The sequence below is a fragment of the Taudactylus pleione genome, unplaced genomic scaffold (genome assembly GCF_031769625.1).
Source record: "Taudactylus pleione unplaced genomic scaffold, aTauple2 ptg000021l, whole genome shotgun sequence".
NCBI classification, from domain to species: Eukaryota; Metazoa; Chordata; class Amphibia; order Anura; family Myobatrachidae; genus Taudactylus; species Taudactylus pleione.
Window position 1 is genome coordinate 20402515 of NW_028284423.1, and position 22752 is coordinate 20425266.

Below are 22752 nucleotides of genomic sequence, written 5' to 3' on the forward strand. Positions count from 1 at the left end.
CCTGCGTCCGCAACTCCACTCCCCGTTACTACTGGCCTGCCCCTGTTACCACCCACAAACGGCCTCTCCTGTCACTCATTCCACTGGGCTGTCTTTGCAGGGCGAGCGAGCACATACCGATCGCTCGTACTAGTTTGCGCACGTGCACTGTGAACTACACGCATGCGCGCATTAGCGAACATCATCTGCAACAAGCGGCCGCTTGCTAGCGAGCGGGTCTCAATCAAGTCCAAAGATCAATAAAAGATCTTTCAAAGATATATTTTAGTGAGTCATCCTGCCACATCTCTGAACAGGCAAAGTTGATGATATCGTCCAAGTTGGCCTGCATGCATGGACGATGAAAGATATCGCTATCGTTAGTGCGGGAACGCGCATCGTTGGTTGATCGTTCACTGCATAAAAATTAACTATGTGAATGATTTATCATTGAACGATATCGTTATTGTTAAGGAAAATCGTCCCGTGTATATGCAGCTTTATGCTGGGTACACACAGAACGATCTGTACCACCAACGATTTGAAAGATATCTTTCAAATATCTCTTTCAGAAATCTGGTAATTGCTACATTCAGCAATCTTTGAAATGGAACACATCATGATTGCAATACTGTATGTAGTGATACACTGTATCAGTTGGTATCACTTTAGGATCTCAGTACTATTCCTAGAATTATCAGTAATCCAGACCCTGAAAGTTGTTTTTTATTATTATCATCAACATCATCATTTTCTTATTGATATGCACTTTGTGTGATATGTTCTTTATTTGATCAATAAAATTAGTTTATTTCATCTTTGGGTGGTTATTATCAAAGCATCAGGGCAGAAACACTAGCTCCCTACTTTATGAGAAAGCAAAGCATGTCAAACATGTAGCTATACTGTATACACACTTTTTGCCATCTGCTAATCTGGGTATATATTACATATTATTATTATAGGAGATCCTGTATTACATCATTGTAAAGTGGTAACATCAAGAAGGTACATCACAATTGTGTATCATCACTGAATAAACCTAGGATCAGATCCCTATAATTAGGTAATCCAATAAGTAGGTAATGGATGTAAGCGGGAGTTCCCGATCAATCACGTTCTACCAACCTGAGAGAGTGGCTTGGGTTAATACGCTACCCAAGTATGTTCAATAATATAACACCTGATGAGTTATATATGATATATATGGTTTAGCAAGTGTGAACCAACTAGCCCTAACAATCATAGATGTGTTGCACAAGTATAGGACTCCTGGAGCAACAATCAAGTAATTAATAGATACTTGATCAATTATGATAGACATTAGAAATCGTGACTCCACTCTGTGAAATTTAGAGATGTGATTTACCCTGTGTTAAATGAAGTAGTAAAATAGTGCTGGTCATGGCATTATACTGTATATGATATAATAATTTACAGTTATTTCTTATAAACTAAAAAATCCTCTTCCAGTTAAGCTCTGTCCTTTCACACTTGTCCTACTGTACAAATGTTTTTCCAGGAGGCGGATACCTGCTTAATGGGAATTCCCACCACTTTGTCTTGAGATATTTTCACTCATCCACTTCTCTCATTTTATAGTGAATGCTCCCGAAAAACATCATTACACTTATTGGAAATATGCTTAATGTAACTTAATGCTTAATGTAACTGACAGTTGTATATTACACTAACATTTATGAGACTTAGGGCTAAAGTAAATAATTAACTCTGTATAGAAGGCTTCATTGTATCCGCTAAGCACTGCGTGGCGGTAAAGGGGTAATGAATCAAACACTGGAGAGTGAAGATGTGTCAAAATATTCTGCACATTGAATTTCGCTTTTGCATTTTGTAGTACTGTGTGTGCAATGTCAGCATTTCATGGCATTTACAGTCTATTAACAGAGCTGGAAAGATTAATGATTGTAATTCATGGTGCTCTGTGTTTGGAGTACGTACTGTATAATGACAGTAGAGAGGATCGGCAAGAACAAAAGTAATGGGGAGAATTCTGCAAAAAACACACTCTTAAGGCAAATTCCTCCCCAAAAAACATGATATTCTGCGGCCAAATACGGAAAGAGGGCCTGATTCAGAGTTGGACGCTAATGCAATCGCAGCTGCGATTTCGCACGGACCACAGCTGCGAAAATATGCTAATAGTTATTATAAAGCTTACCCGAGTATAAGGACTGCTGCCTTCTCATCTGCATCCAATGTCGTGTACCAGTGTAAATATCGGTAACATCAATGCACATCGACCTTCCATGCAGCCCTTGATCATGTCTAAAAGTATACTTATTACATTTGCATCGATCAATCAGTTACACAACGTCTTAAAGTTGTCACTGAATTTTATTACAAAGTGACTTTACTATATAAGATGAGTAAGTTTAATGGGGATTCCTACCACTTTGTCTCTCTACATTTAATGCTTTCTCCCAGAAAGAAACACTAAGGAAACAGAAAGCATCCGCTCCCCCCATGTTATAGTCTCTCCTCCAGGGAATGGGCTAAAATACAAATGTGCTTCGAAACACATTTAAGATATATAATGCAACTGGCAGCTGTAATTTGCATTAACATTTAATTAGACCTATGACAGATAAGAAAAGACCAATCTTTCTGAAAAAATGTGTAGCGTTCATCAGCTTACTAATGTGTTGAAGTAAAGGTACAATTGATCATCTATTGGAGAAAAGCTCTAAAGACATCAGAAATTAGTAAATATGTGGTAAAACATTGTGTTTACCACAAAATACATCTGTGTTTATGGATATAGGGAAGAATTCTCTTTTGCATAGTGGGACTTAACAGTCAAATTAGAAAATAATCAAGAGTCCATTATATAGGATTATAGACGTCTATGGAGTTTTTCACACTTTTTTCCATTAACTCTTTAAAGGACATTAGGATTGCTTTCCACAAAAAAAACACACAGATGCAAACCGCATGGGAAAATTTTAAACTATGCATTTGCAAATGTGTTTGATAGGCACGTCTCAGTTTATGTTAGAGAGGAGTGCACTCCTGTGCTGTCAACCTATCTCCTTGTAGTGAAGCCAGCCAGACAGCAACCAAGATGGCTGCCAGGTTTATTACTGCGCATGTACAGCAGCGCTATCTTTACTGTGTTGAGAGTCGCAGTGCTGCACAGGCATACAGTAATTAGCTCCTTAAGGGTGTACAAAAAAAGAACAGTACCTTGCGCCTCAGATTGCTGCTAAGTATTATATCCAAGGTTCAACAACCTAAACAAACATATATCTACAATCTGAAATAATACATCAGCGCTGTCTATAATACAAAAACAACACAGAGAGATCTATAGATGTTAATGGAATATCCGATCTATATATCCGATCAGCCACGCCCCCGGCACGCCCACCAAAGGGGGCGTGCTGTCACTCACCATCGACAGCACGCCCCCTTTGTAGCGAGACCCATAGCGACGGCTCGCCCGTCGCTATCCGGGTCTTGCGCATGCGCATGATGGAGCCGGGTCCGTCCTGTGCATGCGCACTGGCCCAACATCGACCCGCTTGTGAGCGCTCAGCGTTCGCGAGCGGGTCTGAATCAGGCCGTCTGTGTGCTAAACACTATGTTACAGTGTTACAGCCGCTGACAGTGTGACGTAGCATTTTGCATACAAATATACTTGCACTCGCTCAGGGAACATAGGCATGCTGCATATAATTTTAATTGGTGCATCTATTCGTGCTATCTTGTGCTATCTATTCACATCGTTGTGCAAATAAGACGCATTGGAAGATAAAAAGACGCACAAAAAAAGACTCTCAGAGCTAAGTCACACTAAACTCCAGCGATGTGTGGCATGACTTGTAGTGCATGGAGGATAGATGTGTGGGCACATCTGTATGTGTATTAGTTTTAATTGCCAGTATGGTGACCTGTGAAGGTGTACAGTCCAGCTGCTGGCTTAATTATTTGTCTCAGAAGAAGCCATGTGAGGGGGACACTGGCAGATCTATGTATAACCCATTAGGACTGCCAGCAAATTACCAAATAGACAATAATGGTAAAAGTATGGGGTCTTATGCATTCTGGAGCTTGCCCTTTTCACCAACATAAGATTGGCTTGGGGAGTGTCAACCTCCATACCTGAGTGACAGCATGCCCTGAACAATAGGCTATACAATAGGCTATATAACCTAATTAGCATCTGCACAAGCATGTGAGCCAGCAGACGGGTGGCTGTGTGACAGCCCACACAGGCATAAATACCTTATAGAACTCTGAAACTTTGTACACTTTTTGCCTAAGACTATTTCTGTAAAGCTGCATATCCACTACCCGATTACACAGAGCAATTGAACGATAACGACATCGTTATCGAATTATATCGTTCAGTCTTTTCACTGTCGGGTAATGGATACCCGCCTTTAGTCATTCTTATTAATTGTTTTTGTATAAACTCTAAGCTTTGTGCTTATCTTTCCCATATTAAACTTCATTTAATAAGATTGGTCTATGTGATTCTTACCGGATCCATTTTGCCTGTGGTTTCGGCTAATCTATGCTACATAACTGTACTATAGGTTACACTTTGGGCAATGATAACTGGGACTTAATTGTAGTTTAAATACGTAGGCTCCTATTTGGAGTGAGTATTTCTTGAAAAACTCTTAAGTTAATCGATAATGGGGCGTGTAATCATTTCTGTTGGTTGCTTTTTTATTCATTCTGTGACAGACCCACATCATGCAGGCTCAAGTGTGTGCTGATCTTGACAAAGTTCCAGACAGCAATTGGAGATTGGAGTATCTAAGAACTGGGTCCGTGACAACCAGCATCAAAATGTTCACCTTGGTACTCAAAACTGTTTATTGTTTAATAGCAATTATACACTGGAATGATTTCTGTATCATAACCCACACATGGCTGAGGTGTAAAAGTAGCACAGCGCAGTGTTGAAGAAGTGTTAAAGTCCTTTCAAAGTACAATACTAAACCAGAACAATGCTAAAAATAAAAGATTATTTTGTTTACATCTTTCAAGAATGCTAAATATGAGCTTCAAGAGCCAGAAAAGCTACTGTCTTACACTATATCAGTGTTACTGAGTTGAATTATATACATGAAATACCTGGAGGGTTTACACTTACCTAAATGTACCCTTTGTTAGCTATTGAAAAAACATGTTAAAGTTACAAAATATTTGACACCACTGGATAAAATGAATGACTGGGTAGTAGGGTGAAAAGGGCAAGGTCATAGATACGTGTTTTTAGAAAGCTTTAGTGAAGAACACATCTTTAAACACTTTTTTGTCAAACACTTGGAGACAACTGGACAATTATCATGGTTAAATAGAGAGGATAAACAGTATCAACAGATCTAGATATCATATATTCTTGCAAGGTTATGCTACAGATAATTTACTAAAATCTTATCAAATGTATCTTTTTAGAGATAATATCCTGACCAACCCTATATTGCCACAAAGCAAAGAAAGACATCATTTTAAGTATAAGGATTAATAGAATATGTTAGCTGTTCATTCGCATATCATGTCCCGTAATCAATTAGTTTCGCACCCGTGATACTTTTCCGCCTGCTGGACTTTTCGTCTACATTGCGTGTTTTAGTCACAAAAACTTTTCGTGCACGCCCCCGCTATTTGCCGTATTCAATTCAAAGACATGCAAAAAACGCAACCCGCTGAAACTTAAACAGGCGGAAAGTGCTGTCAAAATTGGGGAAACCAGCCTGACACCCCCCAAAAGATGCACTAACATTGGGGAACAATATAGAAGTTCTCGAAAAGCCCTGCTGAAGCTATTAAGTGCTAATTAGTGTCTTTGCAGACGTGGTGAAGAATACCATTTTGCTGTATTTTTTGGTGAAAATAAGTAGTCTCCTCAAATTTGGGGTACTTGAAAATGGGTGCTAGCATATTCTATAGTCGATAAAGTGAAGTGTAAAAAATCGTGAAAAACCCACCTGATGCAAGCACCTGCAATCAAAAAAACACCTCACCTCTATTTGCAGACCCCCCAAAAGTCTATTTCGCTAGATTTTAAGTTTGTACCCCCACTTTGTACTTTTTCGCCCCCTTTTTCGAAGTCATTTTTTGGGGTGTTCCCCAATTTTTTTAGCAGTGTTTTGACGCATTTATCCTTTGGGGCCCTGTACCAAGGGTGCAGAGTGGTTTCCCAAACTTTGCACCCCAAAATAGCGATTTTGCACTTTTTTCCGACATCTATTCATAGGCGAATCTTTTTCTCCTATTACATTGCATTGCGTTTTCGCATACACAAAAAATATTTGCAATTGAATACGGTGATAAGTTTCCGCCTGTCAAAATGACGTCATCCGCGATACTTTTTCGTCGCTAATTGATTACGGGCCTATATCTGGGAACCCATGGTGTAACAACTAAGTAGATCTGTAATTTATGACCCGTGTTTCTGCATGTCCTCATTGTCACCTGTATTTATTGTTTGCAACTGAAATACTTTCTTATTTGAAAATACTTGGCATAACTTATTTTATTTTGGGCAAAGAAGAAACTGTGACATTTTCAGTAGCTAGTGCCAGCCAGGAGTGGTGGAGGCTCTTTATTAGAAGAGCCTCAAATTACAACAATAAATAACCTAGAGGAAATGAAAGTTTGAAGAAAAGTGCAATCTGAAGAAAAGATATTTACTGTATAAAATATAGTAGCTCTGCAAATGAGATATACAGTGCCTTGCAAAAGTATTCACCCCCCCCCCCCTTTGCATTTTTCATGTTTTGTTGTCGCACAACCTGGAATTAAAATGGATTGTTTGAAGGTGTGCATCATTTCATTCACAGAACATGCCTACAACTGTGAAGTTGTGTTTTTTTTATATTGTGAATCAAACAACATTTAGGACAACACAACAGAAATCTTCAGCGTGCATTACTATTCACCCCCCGTAAAGTCAGTACTTTGTCGAGCCACCTTTTGCGGCAATTACAGCTGCAAGTCGCTTTGGATAAGTCTCTATGAGCTTGCCACATCTTGTCCCTGGGATTTTTGCCCATTCCTCAAGGCAAAACTGCTCCAACTCCTTCATGTTGGATGGTTTCCGCTTGTGAACAGCAATCTTCAAGTCTGAACACCCTACTCATGGTGTGATGCCTCTTGCTTAGTGGTGTTGCAGCCTCTGGGGCCTTTTAGAAAAGGTGTGTTTATACTGACAGATCATGTGACACTTAGATTTCACAAAGCTGGACTTCATTTCACTACTTATGTAACTTCTGAAGGTAATTGGTTGCACCAGAACTTTTGAGGGGCTTCATAGCAAAGGGGGTGATTACATATGCACATGTCAATTTTCAGAATTTTATTTATAAAGATTCTTTCCTATATATATTTTTTTCTCATTTCACTTCACCAAATTAGACTATTTTGTGTAGATCCATCACATAAAATTCAGATTAAATAAATAAATAAATTACAGGTTGTATTGTAACAAAAAAGGTAAAAAGCCAAGGGGGTGAATACTTTTGCAAGGCACTGTATTAGGGTTTGTTTACTAAATGTCGGTTTGTAAACCACAGTACTTCTGCTCATGTTTATGTCCGATATATAAAAGGGCAATGCTTTTACTAGCCGGGTCTTTATAGTGAAAGCACTGCCCTTTTAAAAATTCTGCATAAACACGAACAGAAGTGTTGGGTTAAGCTGCATACGGTACGATCTGTATCACCAACCACTTGAAAGATATCTTTCAGTGAAGTCATCCTGCCACATCTCTGAACAGGCAAAGTTGACAATATCGTTCTAGTTGGCCTGCATGTAGGATGATCATAGATATCGTTATTGTTCATGCGGTAACGCGCATCGTTGGTCGTTCACTGTATAAAAATAACAATATGAACGATATATCATTGAGCGATATCGTTATCATTCATAGATATCGTGCCATGTGTGTACGCACCTTTAGTAAATAAACCCCGTAGTGTCTAAAGGTGGGTACACACTATACAGATATATCTGCAGATCGAGTGATCTGTAGATATATCTGCAGATGATGGTTGTTCGTACACACTGAACAACCATCATCTGTGCCTACCTGCAGGTCCCTTCGACCAGGGGCGTGTCCCGGCAGACAGGGGGCATGTCCAGCCCCCCTCCTCGCAATCTGCCGCTGTGTGTGCTGACCTCCCGTACACACCTGCCGATGGACAGATATATCTGCCCATCGGCTGTGCAGCACAGCCAATGCGATGTCGGTGAATGCCAACGTTCACCGACATATCGCGGGTACACACTACCCGACGGGCAGCAGATACATTGGCCGATTAATTGATCGACCAATGTATCGGTCAGTGTGTACCCAGCTTTAAACTGGGTACAAACAAGATGATCTTATGAACGATTTGGCCGCTCAAACACATCATCAGCGACATTGTCCACCGGACCTGCATGCAGGTCCGACGGGTGATATCGTTAGCAGGGGCCATGACAATAGTTTGATGTGTGTATGATTAATAAAATTATTAATTTTAATTATGTACCCTTGGGTCATCTCTTATTGCAATGTGCAACTCACACCAGTAGTAATAAAAATACTTTGATCAAGTTAGGGTGGTAGGGTGTGAGAACTCACAGGACAGATCCATTACTTGCATAGCTGTCCCTTATAGAGAGTAAGGTACTGTCTTACTCAGGGTTTGCAGGGTATGTAGTTGCGGCCGCCGGTCACAATCCCAACGGCAGAATGCCGGCTACGGATTCATGATAGGTGTCGAGATACCGTCGCCTATCATAATCCCGACGCTGGAATCCAGGACGACGCGGGCCCAAACGAGGTAAGTCTGGGGCGCCCGTCCTCTTAGACGCGGAGGGGGGAGGGTTAGGTTTTGGGCACCCCGGGGGGACTTAGGGATTTCCTCCCTTCGGCCAGCCGCTGTGGTGATTTGAACCGGCGGCGGCATTTCAATCCCATTCTCTACTCAGAGCTATTTACTCTATGCTACTCCAGAACACTATTTACAGTTTAACATCCATTCAAGTGCCGGAGATCTATTAAATGTTTATAATGATAACATGCTGCTAAGAGCATATTAACTGGATAGGCATTGCAACTGTAACATTTCGGTGTTCCCATATTTTAATATTTGTATGAGAACTATATTTTTTCAATGTCATTCCTTTAAATATAAGGGAGGGATTTTAGTTAATAGTTGATTTTGTTAATGAGAAAGTGCAGCAGAAGTAGAGGCATAATCATTAAACTGGCCACTTACACATAAAGAAATACTAGTTTCTGTGTGTTTTAAATATCTGACACATTTACCATTAGTGGTCCAATGTTACTGCCTGATATTCACCAAACTCTAAAACATGAATGTTTTCAGCGTTTTGAATGCCATAGCTGACTCCTTTTAGATAGTGTTAGTTCTTGGAGCCCTGCTCCTTCTTACGGGAAGGCGATCCCTTCTGACCCTGCACCCCCTCCAGCAGTGCGGACACGTGAATCCACTTCAAACATGCGCAGTAATGCTGCTAAATTAAACCGGCATTGTACAGTTCTGCAGATAGCGATTAACAAAATAGTGTTAGGGATAAGGTTCATGCATCGAGAAATACTAATGTGCCACGGCAGTTTTTTATTGCTGGCAGATGCCTACAAGTTGGTAGGTGCGTAGTAGATGTGAACAAGTAGGTCAGTCCACACGTTAATTTCAATCCAGACTAGGATTTATTGAAGATAACAGGATGTAGGCGATAGAAGATAAACAGCAGTAAATATAATTATTATTATCTTTTATTTATATGGCACCACAAGGGTTCCGCAGCACCTTACAAAGTATATAAGCAAGTAGTCACACAAAAAAACAGTTATTAACAGTACCAAACCATTCAGGATAAGGGCATGATTTATACACTTTGCTGCATTAGAGATCGTATCACTTAAACAAGCAGCAGGGCATCAGAAATCCAGTGTTTTGTGCAGTTGTGGGGAGTTAGGAGTAAGTGATAGTGTAAGTAAGGGAAGGAGAATCACATGAGGAAAGAGGGCCCTACTTGTGAGCGCGTACATTCTCTTTCTTTGGCTAAGTACTGTACAGCCGTGCCCGTACAAGCTTGGGCACATGTAGACCTTTTTAAAGAGTCAAGTAAACAAGTATTTCACCTGATGTCTAATTGGCCTAACATTTAAGTCTGATGACTCAGACATGTGACGACTTATGCACAACAGACGTGATGTTATCGTGGTTTATGAGACATGCACAGTCAATATTATCCAGTTAAGAGACAGCTTGTAGCTTTTATCAAATTAAATGCATGGCAACACCCCCCTAGCTTTGTCTCTTGCTATGAGTGATAAATATCAAAAACTGTAGGGGGACACATCTGTAAGTATAGTGGCGGTTGCAGTGTGGAGGCTGTAGCTCTTACCAAAACTACCCAGGGAACATTCCGTTTAAACAAAAAAAATTAAGTTTGCTCCAAATGCTGCTGCTGGGGAACTATTATTAAACTCACCATGGAAGGATCAAGTGTGTCTCTATGTGATTGAGCAGTCCACAGTTCAATTAGTGTTTTCCCTTTCACTGCAAAAGTAGGTGCATTGTTCTTTAGATAAACCGCTGTTTGAACTGTCTTTGCCCAAAGTTTCTTTCCAAGGCCAGCATCATTCAGCATTGCACAGGTTCTTTCCACTATAGTACGATTTTCACGCTCACTTACACCATTTGTTCTGTTGTATGTCATGGTTAGCTGATGCTTCTTCCCATATTTTCCCGTGAAGTCTGAAAAACTTTTGTTTTAGTATTCTCCTCTTTTTTCGATTTTTAAAGTCTTTACTTTGTAACCCATTTGAGTTTTTACTACATTATTGTAGTCCACAATTTAGTGTATCACTTCACCTTTTGCTATTAGGAAGTACACATGGGTCATTCTTGTCAAATCATCTATTAGAGTCATGAATACCTGAATCCACTAAACAAGTCATGCTCAATAGGACCAGAGTCGGATTACCAAATAGGCAGAGTAGTCACCGGCCCATAGGTCCCGTGCCTTTTAGGGGCCCCGCGACAACAGATCAAAATAATATTGGTTTGATCTTGTAACAAAATTACAATCAAGCTTTCTTAAATTGTTTCCCAAAGAAAATTAATCAACTCAAAATAAACAAAAACTTTACATTAAAGACTCTATAGAGAAAATACTGTATTAATGTAATGTACCCATTAACAACTTAAAGTACATAAACCATAGACATCTTCTGTCAGCTTGTAAAAAATTTTGGTGCAACCTACGTACAGTTTATTAAAATTGTTGGTTGGCAATTTAAAAACGTACTAGGAAATAATTTGTGAGGGGGGCCCCAAGATTTGATTGCTTCGGGACCTACACAGGGTTTAATTCAGCACTTAATAGGACCAGGTTTGCTTACCCTTGATGCAACTGTCACACACTGGATGATAAGGATTGCTTATAGTCATTTCTGTCACCATCCCTACGTGAAGTTTTTATACATTCTCATATCTTAAATGTCCCAATCGCCTATGTCACAGTTCCATAATTTTACTAGAGTCAGTAGCAGTTATTGCATAAGACTGTTCAGTATCTAAGACTTAGAGTTGCTGGGATTGGGTAGCAGCAGCTATTATTGTCCCTTTCTTATTGCGCACAGTACACTTGCCTTCTGCAAAATGATTTTGTAGATTTTCTCCTAAAGGATACATGAGAAGAATTACATTTCAAGGTCTGTACAAATAAAACTTCTTTAATATCTGTGACTTTGTCTCTGATTCCTCTAATTGTGATGGGTTCACATTCACTCAATGAGTTGAACCATTTTTCACTGCAGCTAAAATGTCTATTGGCCCCTGAGTCCATATACCAGCAGTCTCTACTATTACAGTCTGCTATGTTGAAAGCTGACTCACTTTTTATATAAACAAATTTCTGCATACCACTTTGGTCTTTTAGTCTGCAATTTGAAGCCTTGTGCCCTCCTTTCTGACAAAAAAAACATTTGTACTTTGTCTTTTTAAACTTAGTATCCTTAGTATATAAGGCAGATATTGTCCACAGGTATCCACTCCTGGAATTAAAGCAGCTTTGCGCTTATGATTTCAGCAGTTAATGCAGTGGTATTTGACTCCAATGTCACTACCAAAAAATCAAATTCTGGAAAACAGGTTAAAAACCATAGTGACCTTTTCCTCATCTGGACTCCAACAGGCACCAATTTCTGGGTGATGGACAACATCTTATCAATGTATTCATTCATATCCTTACATTCACTTAGTTTAGTCCTGTACAACGTGTGTCTGAGGTTTATTCACCTCATAAGATGATTATCTTCATAAGCGGTTTGAAGTGCTATCCACATGTCCTTTGAAGACACCTTACCATAGATGATGGAATATATTTGCTGCTCTACAGCTAAGCCAATGGTTCCAATGGCTCAATCTTCAAGATCTGGGTTATCTCATGGATCAATCATGGCCTTTCACAGCTTCTGACACTTTAACTGCATTTCTATGGTGACTTTCCAAGTAGAGTAGTTATCTGAATCTTTTAATTTTATGAATCTCATAATTGCGCTTGAAGAGTACATATTTACCTTCATTACGAAGTTATAATCTTGCTGAATATGTCCTTCACTGCCGCAGTGCTGGTCCTATAACCTATTGGCAGATGCCTTCAAGTTGATAGGTGCATAGCGGATGTGAACAAGAAGGTGCAAACCAGAACAGGATTTATTGAATATAACAGGATACAGGTGAGAGAAGATGAACTGCAGTCAATATGATAAGGTAGTCTTCTTTATTGGGATAAGTACTGTACAGCCGTATAGCACTGTGACACTCCAATAACACAGTGGGCAAAATTTACTAAGCGGCGGGTTCTAAACCCCAGCAGTTTGGTGGCGGTTTTACTATACGCTGATTTACTAAGGCCAAAACCGTTGCAAAACCACGGCTAAACCACAGTTTAAACACATTTTAGAATAGAATAGAGCTGTCATTTAGAAACCGCTGCAAAACCGCCACCAAACCCCCGGGGTTTAGAACCCGCTGTCAAACCATCACCAAAACCGCCAGGGTTTAGAACCTGATGCTTAGTAAATTTTGCCCAGTGACAAGTTTGGGCACATGCAGCCCTTTTTAAGCAGCCAAGTCAACAAGTCTTGAACCTGCTGACTAATTACCCCGACCTATAAGTCTGGTGACTCAGACATGTGAAGAGCCATGCACAATAGACATGTGATGTTATTGTGGCTGATGAGTCATGCAGAGTCAATAGCATTCTGGTAAGAGACAGCTTGTATCGTTCAACAATTTAACTGCATGTCAACAGTTATCTGCTATTGCAACTCATGGCGAGTTGGATACCAATTTAATGGTGGCACCATGATGAATATGCCTCTTAACCCATCTTCAATCTCCAATCTGAAACACTGCCCTCACAGCACATAAACTGAAGGATAAAAGTGAGGAATCACTCAGTCCAGTAGTGAATTACAGAACAAAGAGCACCACATTATCAGTTAGTGACATTTTAAGTATGTATTGAAAATTTGACACAATACTCATGTTTTAGACCTCTGTACATTTTCACACCTCTGTAAACATGAAAATAATAGATTAAATTAGAGGAAATTAAGATTGCAAGATGGTACAGTCTCAAATTTTCCTGTTTGTCCTTGCTTATTTTTCCCAGGACATGGATAATTGGTCATATTTGAGAGGTAAAAATAAAGTAGTAAATGGGCAAACATGTTTGATAAGCTAATTATTGACTACAACCACTATTAACTTAAAGACCTAATTGTAAGGCAACAAGCTTTGTTGGTTATCACAAAATTGCCTTATTGTCTTTTAAGACTCTGGGTCTGATTCAGACCCGCTCGCGAGCGCTGATCGTTCGCAAGCGGGTCGATGTTGGCCAAGTGCGCATGCGCATGACGGAGGCGGCTCCGTCGTGCGCATGCGCGAGATCCGAATAACGACGGCCAAGCCGTCGTTATGGGTCTCGTACCGAAGGGGGCGTGCTGTCGATGGTGAACGATGGAGAACGCCTACCGTCTGGGGCCGGCCCCACTGACATCACTAGTGATGTCAGTGGGAGTGCTTTTGGCTCTGATAGACCCAAAAGCACTCCTGGGTTTGCGGCAACGAGACCCTACCACAGGGGTCTCGTCGCAAGCCCGATGGTCGCGATGGTCTTGACCATTGCGACCATCATTTTGGCCGCTCCCTATAGCTGTGGGTGGTCACCCACAGCTATGCGAGTGGCCAGGAGGCCGCTCTGAAAATTAAGAGGGACGGCCCTGATTCAGAGCGAGCGCTCTGTCAGAGCGTCCGGCTCTGAATAAGGGCCTCTGTGAGGTACATTGAAGGTAACATACCATCAACTGTTTTTACTATTACTACATTTAAAAAATGGAAATATTTATAATTGAAACTGATATTTTTCATAAAATTACATTGTAGGTTCATTTAAGAAAACAAACGATAGTCACAATACAGACCTGATATGCCTGCTTGTTATTGTAATAAATGTGACAATGGACAGTAAGCTAAATGAGTAATTGCAGGGAACCATGAGAAAAATAAGAAATATGCTCTAGGGCAGGGGTTCTCAAACTCGGTCCTGAGGACTCCACACAGTTTACATTTTCCAGGTCACCCAGCAGGTGCACAGGTGTATTTATTACTCACTGACACATTTTAAAAGATCCACAAGTGGAGCTAATTATATCACTTGTGATTCTGTGGGAAGACTTGGAAAACATGCATTGTTTGGGGCCCTGAGGACCGAGTTTGAGAAGCTGTGCTCTGGGGTCATGGCCATCAAATGACATGGCAGATTTAAATTATTAGGTCCTTGTGAGAAAAATAAGTATATGTTAGCTATTTGTTCACATATTGTAACTTGGAAGTCATTCTGTAATATCTAAGGAAATCTGTAATTAATGCTATTTTCTGCATACCCTCTCGTATGTGTCTGTGTTTATCTCTCCATCGATCACAGAACCATAGACTATTGGTAGTGAACCATCGATGATTATGTTATTGATGGTAGATAGCCATCCCTACGCCAGCATCCACTCCCCAAATAAAATAAATGAGTCTTCCAGAGATTCTGGCAGAGTACTGTAGGTAAGTATGATGTACCATAATGTCTACTGCAGTAAAAAATACCTTGTGAATAATAATAAAGTACGTTCTACAATGCATATAAGAACAGAACTGTAATGTAACTTAATTAGACTGTATTATACAGGACAATAAAAAGATTGTTTTCATATTATAAATCCTCGGTAATATGTACCCACGGAAGTTCAGTTGGAAGACAGCAGTGTTTAAAAGATTTCAAGATGGAAATTAAGAGAAACTCTTGAGTTTGAAAATTACAGATTCATATACAGTTCAATAGAATAAAGATCTGCTGCTACAGTAACAATTATCTATTTGATTTGTTAAAGTGACTTCCGTACAACTGTTCAATTTTAAAATGAACCAGGATTTAAGCACTTATACAAAACAGTTACAAGAACATACATTATCTATCAGTTACATAATATGTTTATGTATTTAACTTGCTTAGACATATTTTCATATTTTTATATTATGACTCACATGGTAAAGACGTCAAGCGTGTCCCCAGCAGTTCTTGCCATTTCAAAATAGTTCTGCAGAATGTTGACAGTGCCTGAGAGAGCCTCGTGACCACAGCCACAGAACAGCGCAACCCCGGCGTATAGCAGGATAGTAGCGATCAATGATGCATACGGAATACCCCCCAGGCATTTTATGCAGCATTCAAAGCAACCTTCAAACACAACAAAGAGAGAGATACAAGGTGAAATTGGCATCTAAATGCACAGAAAGGGGTCAATAATGAAGACAAATTCTAAACAAATAAATGGATTCATTGTAGCTCCAGTACATGTTTAATACATCAGCTTGTTTTGCAGAAAATCACATGAACATAAAAGTGCCAACATCATGATTTTGTTACTGTATTTTGTGGAAATACACATTATGGGACATGATTCTTTCTCCCAAAGGAACTCATTTTGCACAATATCATCATACTTAGGACTCAGGATCACTTTGTATTCATTCTATCCCCGATGCACGTAGGTGGGCGGCATGACTGACTAATCTCGAGACAGGCAAACAGTAACTGTAGGATCACAAATACCAATATAATAAAAACTTTAAAGTGTGCAAATAAAGAGAGGTCTGATATCCTATTACTGATTAAGATTAAAGGGTCAGCTGTTAAGGCTGAATGTGGATGCATCAAGCTATTATTTGGCATACTTAGTGGCTAACATGCACACAAGTGAGCAATCTTGTGGGTGTGTCACGGTGTGCCATGGGCTTCTATCCAGAGTTACTCACTATAAGGATTACCATCTGTCCGGGAATGCTCCAGACACTCCAGTAATCACTATACGGGGATAGCCTAATCCCGGACATTAAATGTCCATGAATGTAAATATAGCTCCTCGCTGCTCCTGCATGCTGTATGGTTTGCTGGCTTCCCACTCAGTTTCTGGACCCTGGTGAACAACTGATCGCACATGTGCGAGCAGAGATCAAAATGCTACAATTGACAATTACATCTAAAGATGGAGTTAGCTGCTGGGCCAAGATCCAGCTTGGTAAATCCGATAGCACAGGAGTCCCTATAGACGCAAGGGCTGCTTTGCAGTCAGGGATAGAAGGACCACACTATATATATCAGAGATACCTGGTGCCAGCCCTATTAAATGCTGGGAATCCTTAATATTTGAATATTTGTGGGTTGTAATCCTACTGCTGTTTTGGCAATGCCCCTTTGTCACACTCCATATCCGGGAGTCTGAAGATAAAAAGTTAGTAACCCTACTCACTATTCTTATGTTCAGTTATGCGTGTATGCATTCTGGATGCCAAATTCAGATGGATCTCCTGCAACTAGCATGATATAGGAGTAAATACTGATAATAGGATGACGACTGCTCTTGTAAACAGGTGGGGCGGTGTTATATATTACATGTGTATGCATTAGGACATACATATAGTCACATTAGCATTCTGTTACAGTTGGTGGCCAGAGATGTGTTTGCATTATGTGAATTAGGCCCACAATGAGGCTCTAGCAAGCTGTCTTTGAAGTGTTGCCATACACATTCCCATTGGGGACAGCAATACCGCAAATAGCTGCACAATGCGTTTGCAAGAAGATAATTCTCAAAAGTGCCAATGTGTCTGATGGTGAAGGCGGCACGTTTGAAAATAAAACATTAGCTGCACCCACACACATTTTTTCAGCTATATAAATTACTCTTACTGCTTCATCAGGCCCAAAGCTTGATAAACTCCCAAGCAGGTGCCAGAGCTAAATATAAAGAAAATCATTTACGCAACTGGGTGTTTCAGACCTATAAAAAAATGTACTTGATTAAAAAAGAATAGAAAATATTTTTTTTTAAAAAGAAAGAGCAAAATGTATCATAGGTCGCTAAAAAAAAAAATGCAATAATTTTAGTCTGTTTTCGTGGCTGATCGCAAACCACCACATTATGTCACAATGAACTCAGCAAAGGTAATGCGCCACCATTGGGCTGTGAATGTGCAAGTGGTGAGTAAGGGAGAGGTATCCAAGGGATCTCTCTGCAAAATTTTTTGCAATATTGTCCCCAATAGGCAACAATGGTGAAAACCATCAAAAGTTGGTGATATCTATCTATTGTACACAATAAAGGGGCTGATTCAACATTGCACATAAGTGCAATGCTGAATGCAGATTCCCAATGATCATGTTCTGCGCATATGTACGGAGCACGGGCAGTCAGCATTCCCGGAAAAAGGGCGTGTCATCCCCATATTCCGGGAGTGGCAAGGCCAGAATCTGGTCGCAATGGTTTTTCCAGCCTGCGACCTCGGTCGCAGTGCTGGGATCGTAAATGCAGCAGAGGGTGTCAGACACCTCCTGCTGCATTTGCATATTAGTAAGGATGGAATTGCAGAGCTGCTTGTGTTCTGCTCTGCAATTCCGTCTCATGCTCAATCACCCCCAAAGTCCTTGGAAGGCATCTGTCTATTTGTTCAGGATAATCGCGAGAACCACTGGATGGATTTTGATGCAGTTTTCACTATTCTATTAAGCATTTGTAGAGCAAGGTTTAGGTGTATGAAACATTAAAGTATGAAAAAAGGGAGCCGAGCAGTGACCATTTTAGTAAAGCAAGTCAATGAAAAAAAGGACACTGAGCGCTTTATTGGCTTACGCTGCCTAAACCGTTAAAGATACTTTATATCATGATGGACTTTATTTTATACCATGTAGAGAATTATACATATTATTACCGGGTTTCTCCAGAAAAATGTATGCAAAATTTCAGTTTTTGCCTTTTTTTACAATTCCAATTTCATTTACTGTATGTGAAAAACATAAATAAACGTCAGGGACAGACACTTAACGTGGCTGGAGTTGACCTACAGTAGGTGGAGAAGTTTTTCTCATGGACAACTTTACGTGGCCCTTTTGCGTGTCGCGTCAAAACTAAATCTTTTTGTGTTGACGTCAGGAGTAAAAACGACAAGGCAATCTTATATGACTTTGGTTAAAAAAGACTATCGCCGTAAATTCTAAATTGCTCCCGTGTGAAGCCGGGGTGGGTCACTAGTAGGGATATATCTTTCCCCTCAAATAGCAGCTATTACCTTAATTACTAGAATTAAAATTGACTTGTGAGGCAATCATGAGAAATCTACTATTACTGTTGTAGACTCAATAAGAGCTTGTTTAAAGTAATAATCTCTTGAAATTTGCTGTGAGATTTATAAAGTATAGAGATCCTTTAGCCTCTATGCTGTTGTTTCTCTCCTGTCCCCAAGGACAGCAGTAAAATATATAGATAATATATACATCTTGGACAGGGACGGTGCTACCATTAGGCAGCTGCCTAGGGTGCCGGCTTGTGGGGGCGCCACTGAGTCTTCCAACAACACAAATAAAGGATGTCTCTTTCCTTAATTTACATGATATTGGCGGTATCTTACCAGCTGCATCAGCCACTACATCTGCCTACGCTTTGCCCCTTCCTGATCTGGGACATCCTGGCCACGTCACTGACAGTCACATGACTGATGAGCCATGTGCTGTAATTAGGGCAATGCTGCGCACGCACCCGGACCCTGATTTCCCACCTTACTTTCCTGCAATAAATGAGCTCCCCACCCTTTTAAACTTAGACACCGCCCCCACTGTCCATCATGACTGCAGGGACATCCAAACGCGGACAGGGAAGGTGGTGGCTCGCACCTCCCACCACAAAAGAGGGAGCCCAGTCAGCTGTGCAGGAGACTTCTCCCACCTCCTCCCCAGTGTTTCTTCCTCCTCACCAGCAGCGTGGGACCTTCTTCCTGAGGCTGCAAGTGATAACAACAGCATGAGGGTGACAGTGGTGAGAAGATCAGCAACAGGTAAGTAGAGCTGGGGGGAGAGGGGCTTGTTAAGAGGGTAAAGGTGTTAATGTAATATAGATAAGATGAATTGTTTAATGTTTTTATTGGCGGTCTCAAAATGCTCTCAGTATGGTGGTCACAAAAATGCTCTTGGTATTGCATGGGCATTACAAAGATGCTCTCAGTAGGTACTGTTTGGCGGTCACAAAAATGCTCTCGGTATTGTATGACGGTCATAAAGTTGTTAATGTTATTGCTATGTTGTTTTAGTGTAATTTTTATATGTGTAATTTTTATAATTTATGTTGTATTAAATCTAAAAATAAATCTACCAATAATTTAAGAAGTCAAGTTTACATGTGAGCGGTTGGGCGGAAGGTATTGGGAGGAGCAGAGACGATATTGTGTATCTTTGCCTAGGGTGCCTAGGTGAGCAGGGCAGTCAGTGGCTCAGCACGGCTTGTAGAGGGCAGTGATGTGCGGACAGGTGAGGCAGAGCCTTTCCTGTCATACTTCAGTATATGCCAGTTTTCACTTTTCACTATAAAAATGATAAGAAAAAATTTAAGAAAGTATAATAAATATCTTCTTTGTATTATTCTATTAATTTTTATAGTGAAAACTATGGAGTAAAATGTGTATGACAGGTGAGACACTGCCTCCCCTGCCTACCATTTCCGCACATCCCTGACCAAAGCTCATCAAATTTCCAGCACAATATATTGCTGCACTTTCTATAATGTCCACATGAACCCTTGGGATCAGAGCCGTAACTAGACTTTTTGGTGCCCTGTGCCAGAGAGAGCATTGGCACCCCCTCCCATTTTTTAAACAGGGACATAATATAGTGCACCTGAAAAAAAGCCATGGTCTCATGGGGAAATGCCAGGGAAGAGATAGGGGAGGCCAGGAGATGCTGGGGAGAAAAGAAGAGGAAGCTACAAGTGAGAATGATAATAAACAGGAAAATTGACAAGCTCAAACAGCGCCCCCTGCCCCGCGGTGCCCTGTGCTATGAAACTGGTCGCACCACCCTAGCTACGGCACTGCTTGGGATCATATATGTATGAGTAAATCTGGCTCGGATACTAGCCAATGCCTCCCCAACCATTTTCCTCACCGCACGTCACTGGTAGAGAGAGGCACTGACACTCAACACTCTGCTGGTGTAGGTTATCTGAGCTGAGTGGAGGAGAGAGAGCAGGCAGAAGAGGAACACCAGTTGGGAGCACAGAGGGCAGACACCACAGTACAGGAAGGTTGCCAGGACCTGGATCTGATGAGGGGGAAGATCGCACCACAGGGCAATAAAATCCTGGAGAGAGGGAAAGGAGGTATTCTTCTGACACCTAATTCCAATGGGTAACAGCCGGGCTCACCTGGTAAAACAGATTCTGTACACCATGATGCATCTGAATTTTGCCTAAGATTTGTGAAACATTTTTTTTTTTTATTTCCTTTAATTCTTTATGTGAATCGTGATTTGTTCAGTAAGCTCCGATTACCCAGAATAACTTCACCATGCTTACCTTCTAGACCCCATCAACTTTCTGTGGAAGCAGCAGGTAGCACTTAGAGCTACAGTATAATTTGTGATTAGTGGTTCTTTTACTTAAGAATCCAGATCTGTATTGTATTATGAGTGAAGCAATGACTACACTTTTTGTGCTTCTTTAGAATTATTGAGACTAACTTTATTTTAAAGCATGCAAGATTAACTATGTATTTACTAGTAAGGCATTAGACAGGAATTTTGGACAGAATCATAAAAAAATATATAATCATACTTTTCATATTTACTCTAGTTCAACTGTAATGACCCCAAGCATTTTATCACCTAGTTTTTCCATGTGTGAGGTTTGTTCTCAAGGTTTGAGCTAGCACTTGGGTTAGGAGCAATGATATAATTTTCCTTTTTAACTTTTTCTGCCTATTGTTTTCCCTTTTTATTTCAACCCCGGGAGCATACTTGCCGACATTCAGCTCCCTCCTTCCGGGAGGGAGCTGAATACCTGCATTCTGTGGGGGTGTGTGGCCAGGCTATGGTGCCGTTTTGGGGCCGGGACCAGGGGCGTGACCGCATGATCGTGTCATCATGGCCCCGCCCCCTCTTAAAAAAGGCATTGTGAAGCAGGGGGCGGAGCTACGATGACGCGATTCGCCCCGCTGCGGTGGGTTTTAGTAGTAGTCCGGGGGTTAGGCGGCAGCCGGGAGACTTGCCTGCCTTTCCGGGGGGTCGGGAGCGGCACCCAATATTTGGGAAGCTCCCGACCAAATCGAGAGGGTAGGCAAGCTTGCCCGGGAGACCTTGACAATTCTTCTGAAATTCCAATATACTCTCTTACAGGCTCCCTTATTTTTCATTATAATATTATATATAGTAATATGGCCAATTCATATTACATTATGATGTCCCTATTACAAATAGAAATGTCTAAAGAATGCCATGTGTAATGTTTATGGAGTAGGCACCCCTCTCTAGTGTTCCAGGTCTCACAATCAAACCTCACAGTTGTTACTGGCATCATGTGACCATGGCACCATCCAGGCCCTATGCTGTACATGTGTTGCAGGCAAGCCGGTGTGATAACACCACACAGAACAGCACGAGTAGTAAACTGAGGCCGAAGCAGCTGCAGTAGGTGGTATCTGAGCGCGGGGCCATTGGACAGTGTGTGCGAGACTATGGGTGCAGTCTGTGTGTGTTAATGAGGCTATGGGGGCAGTGTATGTGTGAGGCTATGGGGGCAGTCTGCGTGCATGAGGCCATGGAGGCAGTGTGTGAGGCTATGGGGGCAGTCTGTGTGCATGAGGCCATGGAGGCAGTGTATGTGTGTGAGGCTATGGGGGCAGTCTGTGCGCATGAGTCCATGGAGACAGTGTTTGTGTGTGCGTGAGGCCATGGTGACAGTGTGTGTGTGAGGCTATTGGGACAGTGTGTGTGAGGCCACAGGGGCAGTGTGTACATGTGAGGCTATGGGGGCAGTGTGTGTGATTGTTCTGCTCCACGGCAGGTTTCTGTCCTCCCTGAGTGTGTGTGTGTGTGAAGCTATGGGGTCATTGTGTGTGAGGCTATGGAGGCAGTGTGTGTGTGTGAGGCTATGGGGGCAGCATGTGTGTGAGTGGGTGGGGGCACCAACAAATTTTCTCACCCTGGGCTCCACTTGGTTTAGGATTAGCCCTGCTTGTGAGTCTCGCAAGGCTCTGACCACCGCTGTAGCATTAATCAGTTTCGAGCTTAAGGCTCTCTGCTCTCATGTGTATAGCATCTTAGGGCAATGTAGCTCTCATGTGTTTTGTATAGCCAATGAGATAAATCCGAACTAATTTGGTAAAAGGAATCGAG

At 41.2% G+C, this 22752-nt stretch overlaps 1 protein-coding gene across 1 annotated transcript in view; it reads right to left on the minus strand.

The window, feature by feature from the left end:
* The window catches only part of GPM6A (glycoprotein M6A), a 186675-nt gene that overhangs the window by 35996 nt on the left and 127927 nt on the right, over positions 1–22752 (minus strand). The window contains exon 2 of the mRNA XM_088448472.1: positions 15582–15774. Coding sequence (XP_088304598.1) covers positions 15582–15774 — 193 coding nt within the window. The remainder of the gene's footprint in view (positions 1–15581; positions 15775–22752) is intronic.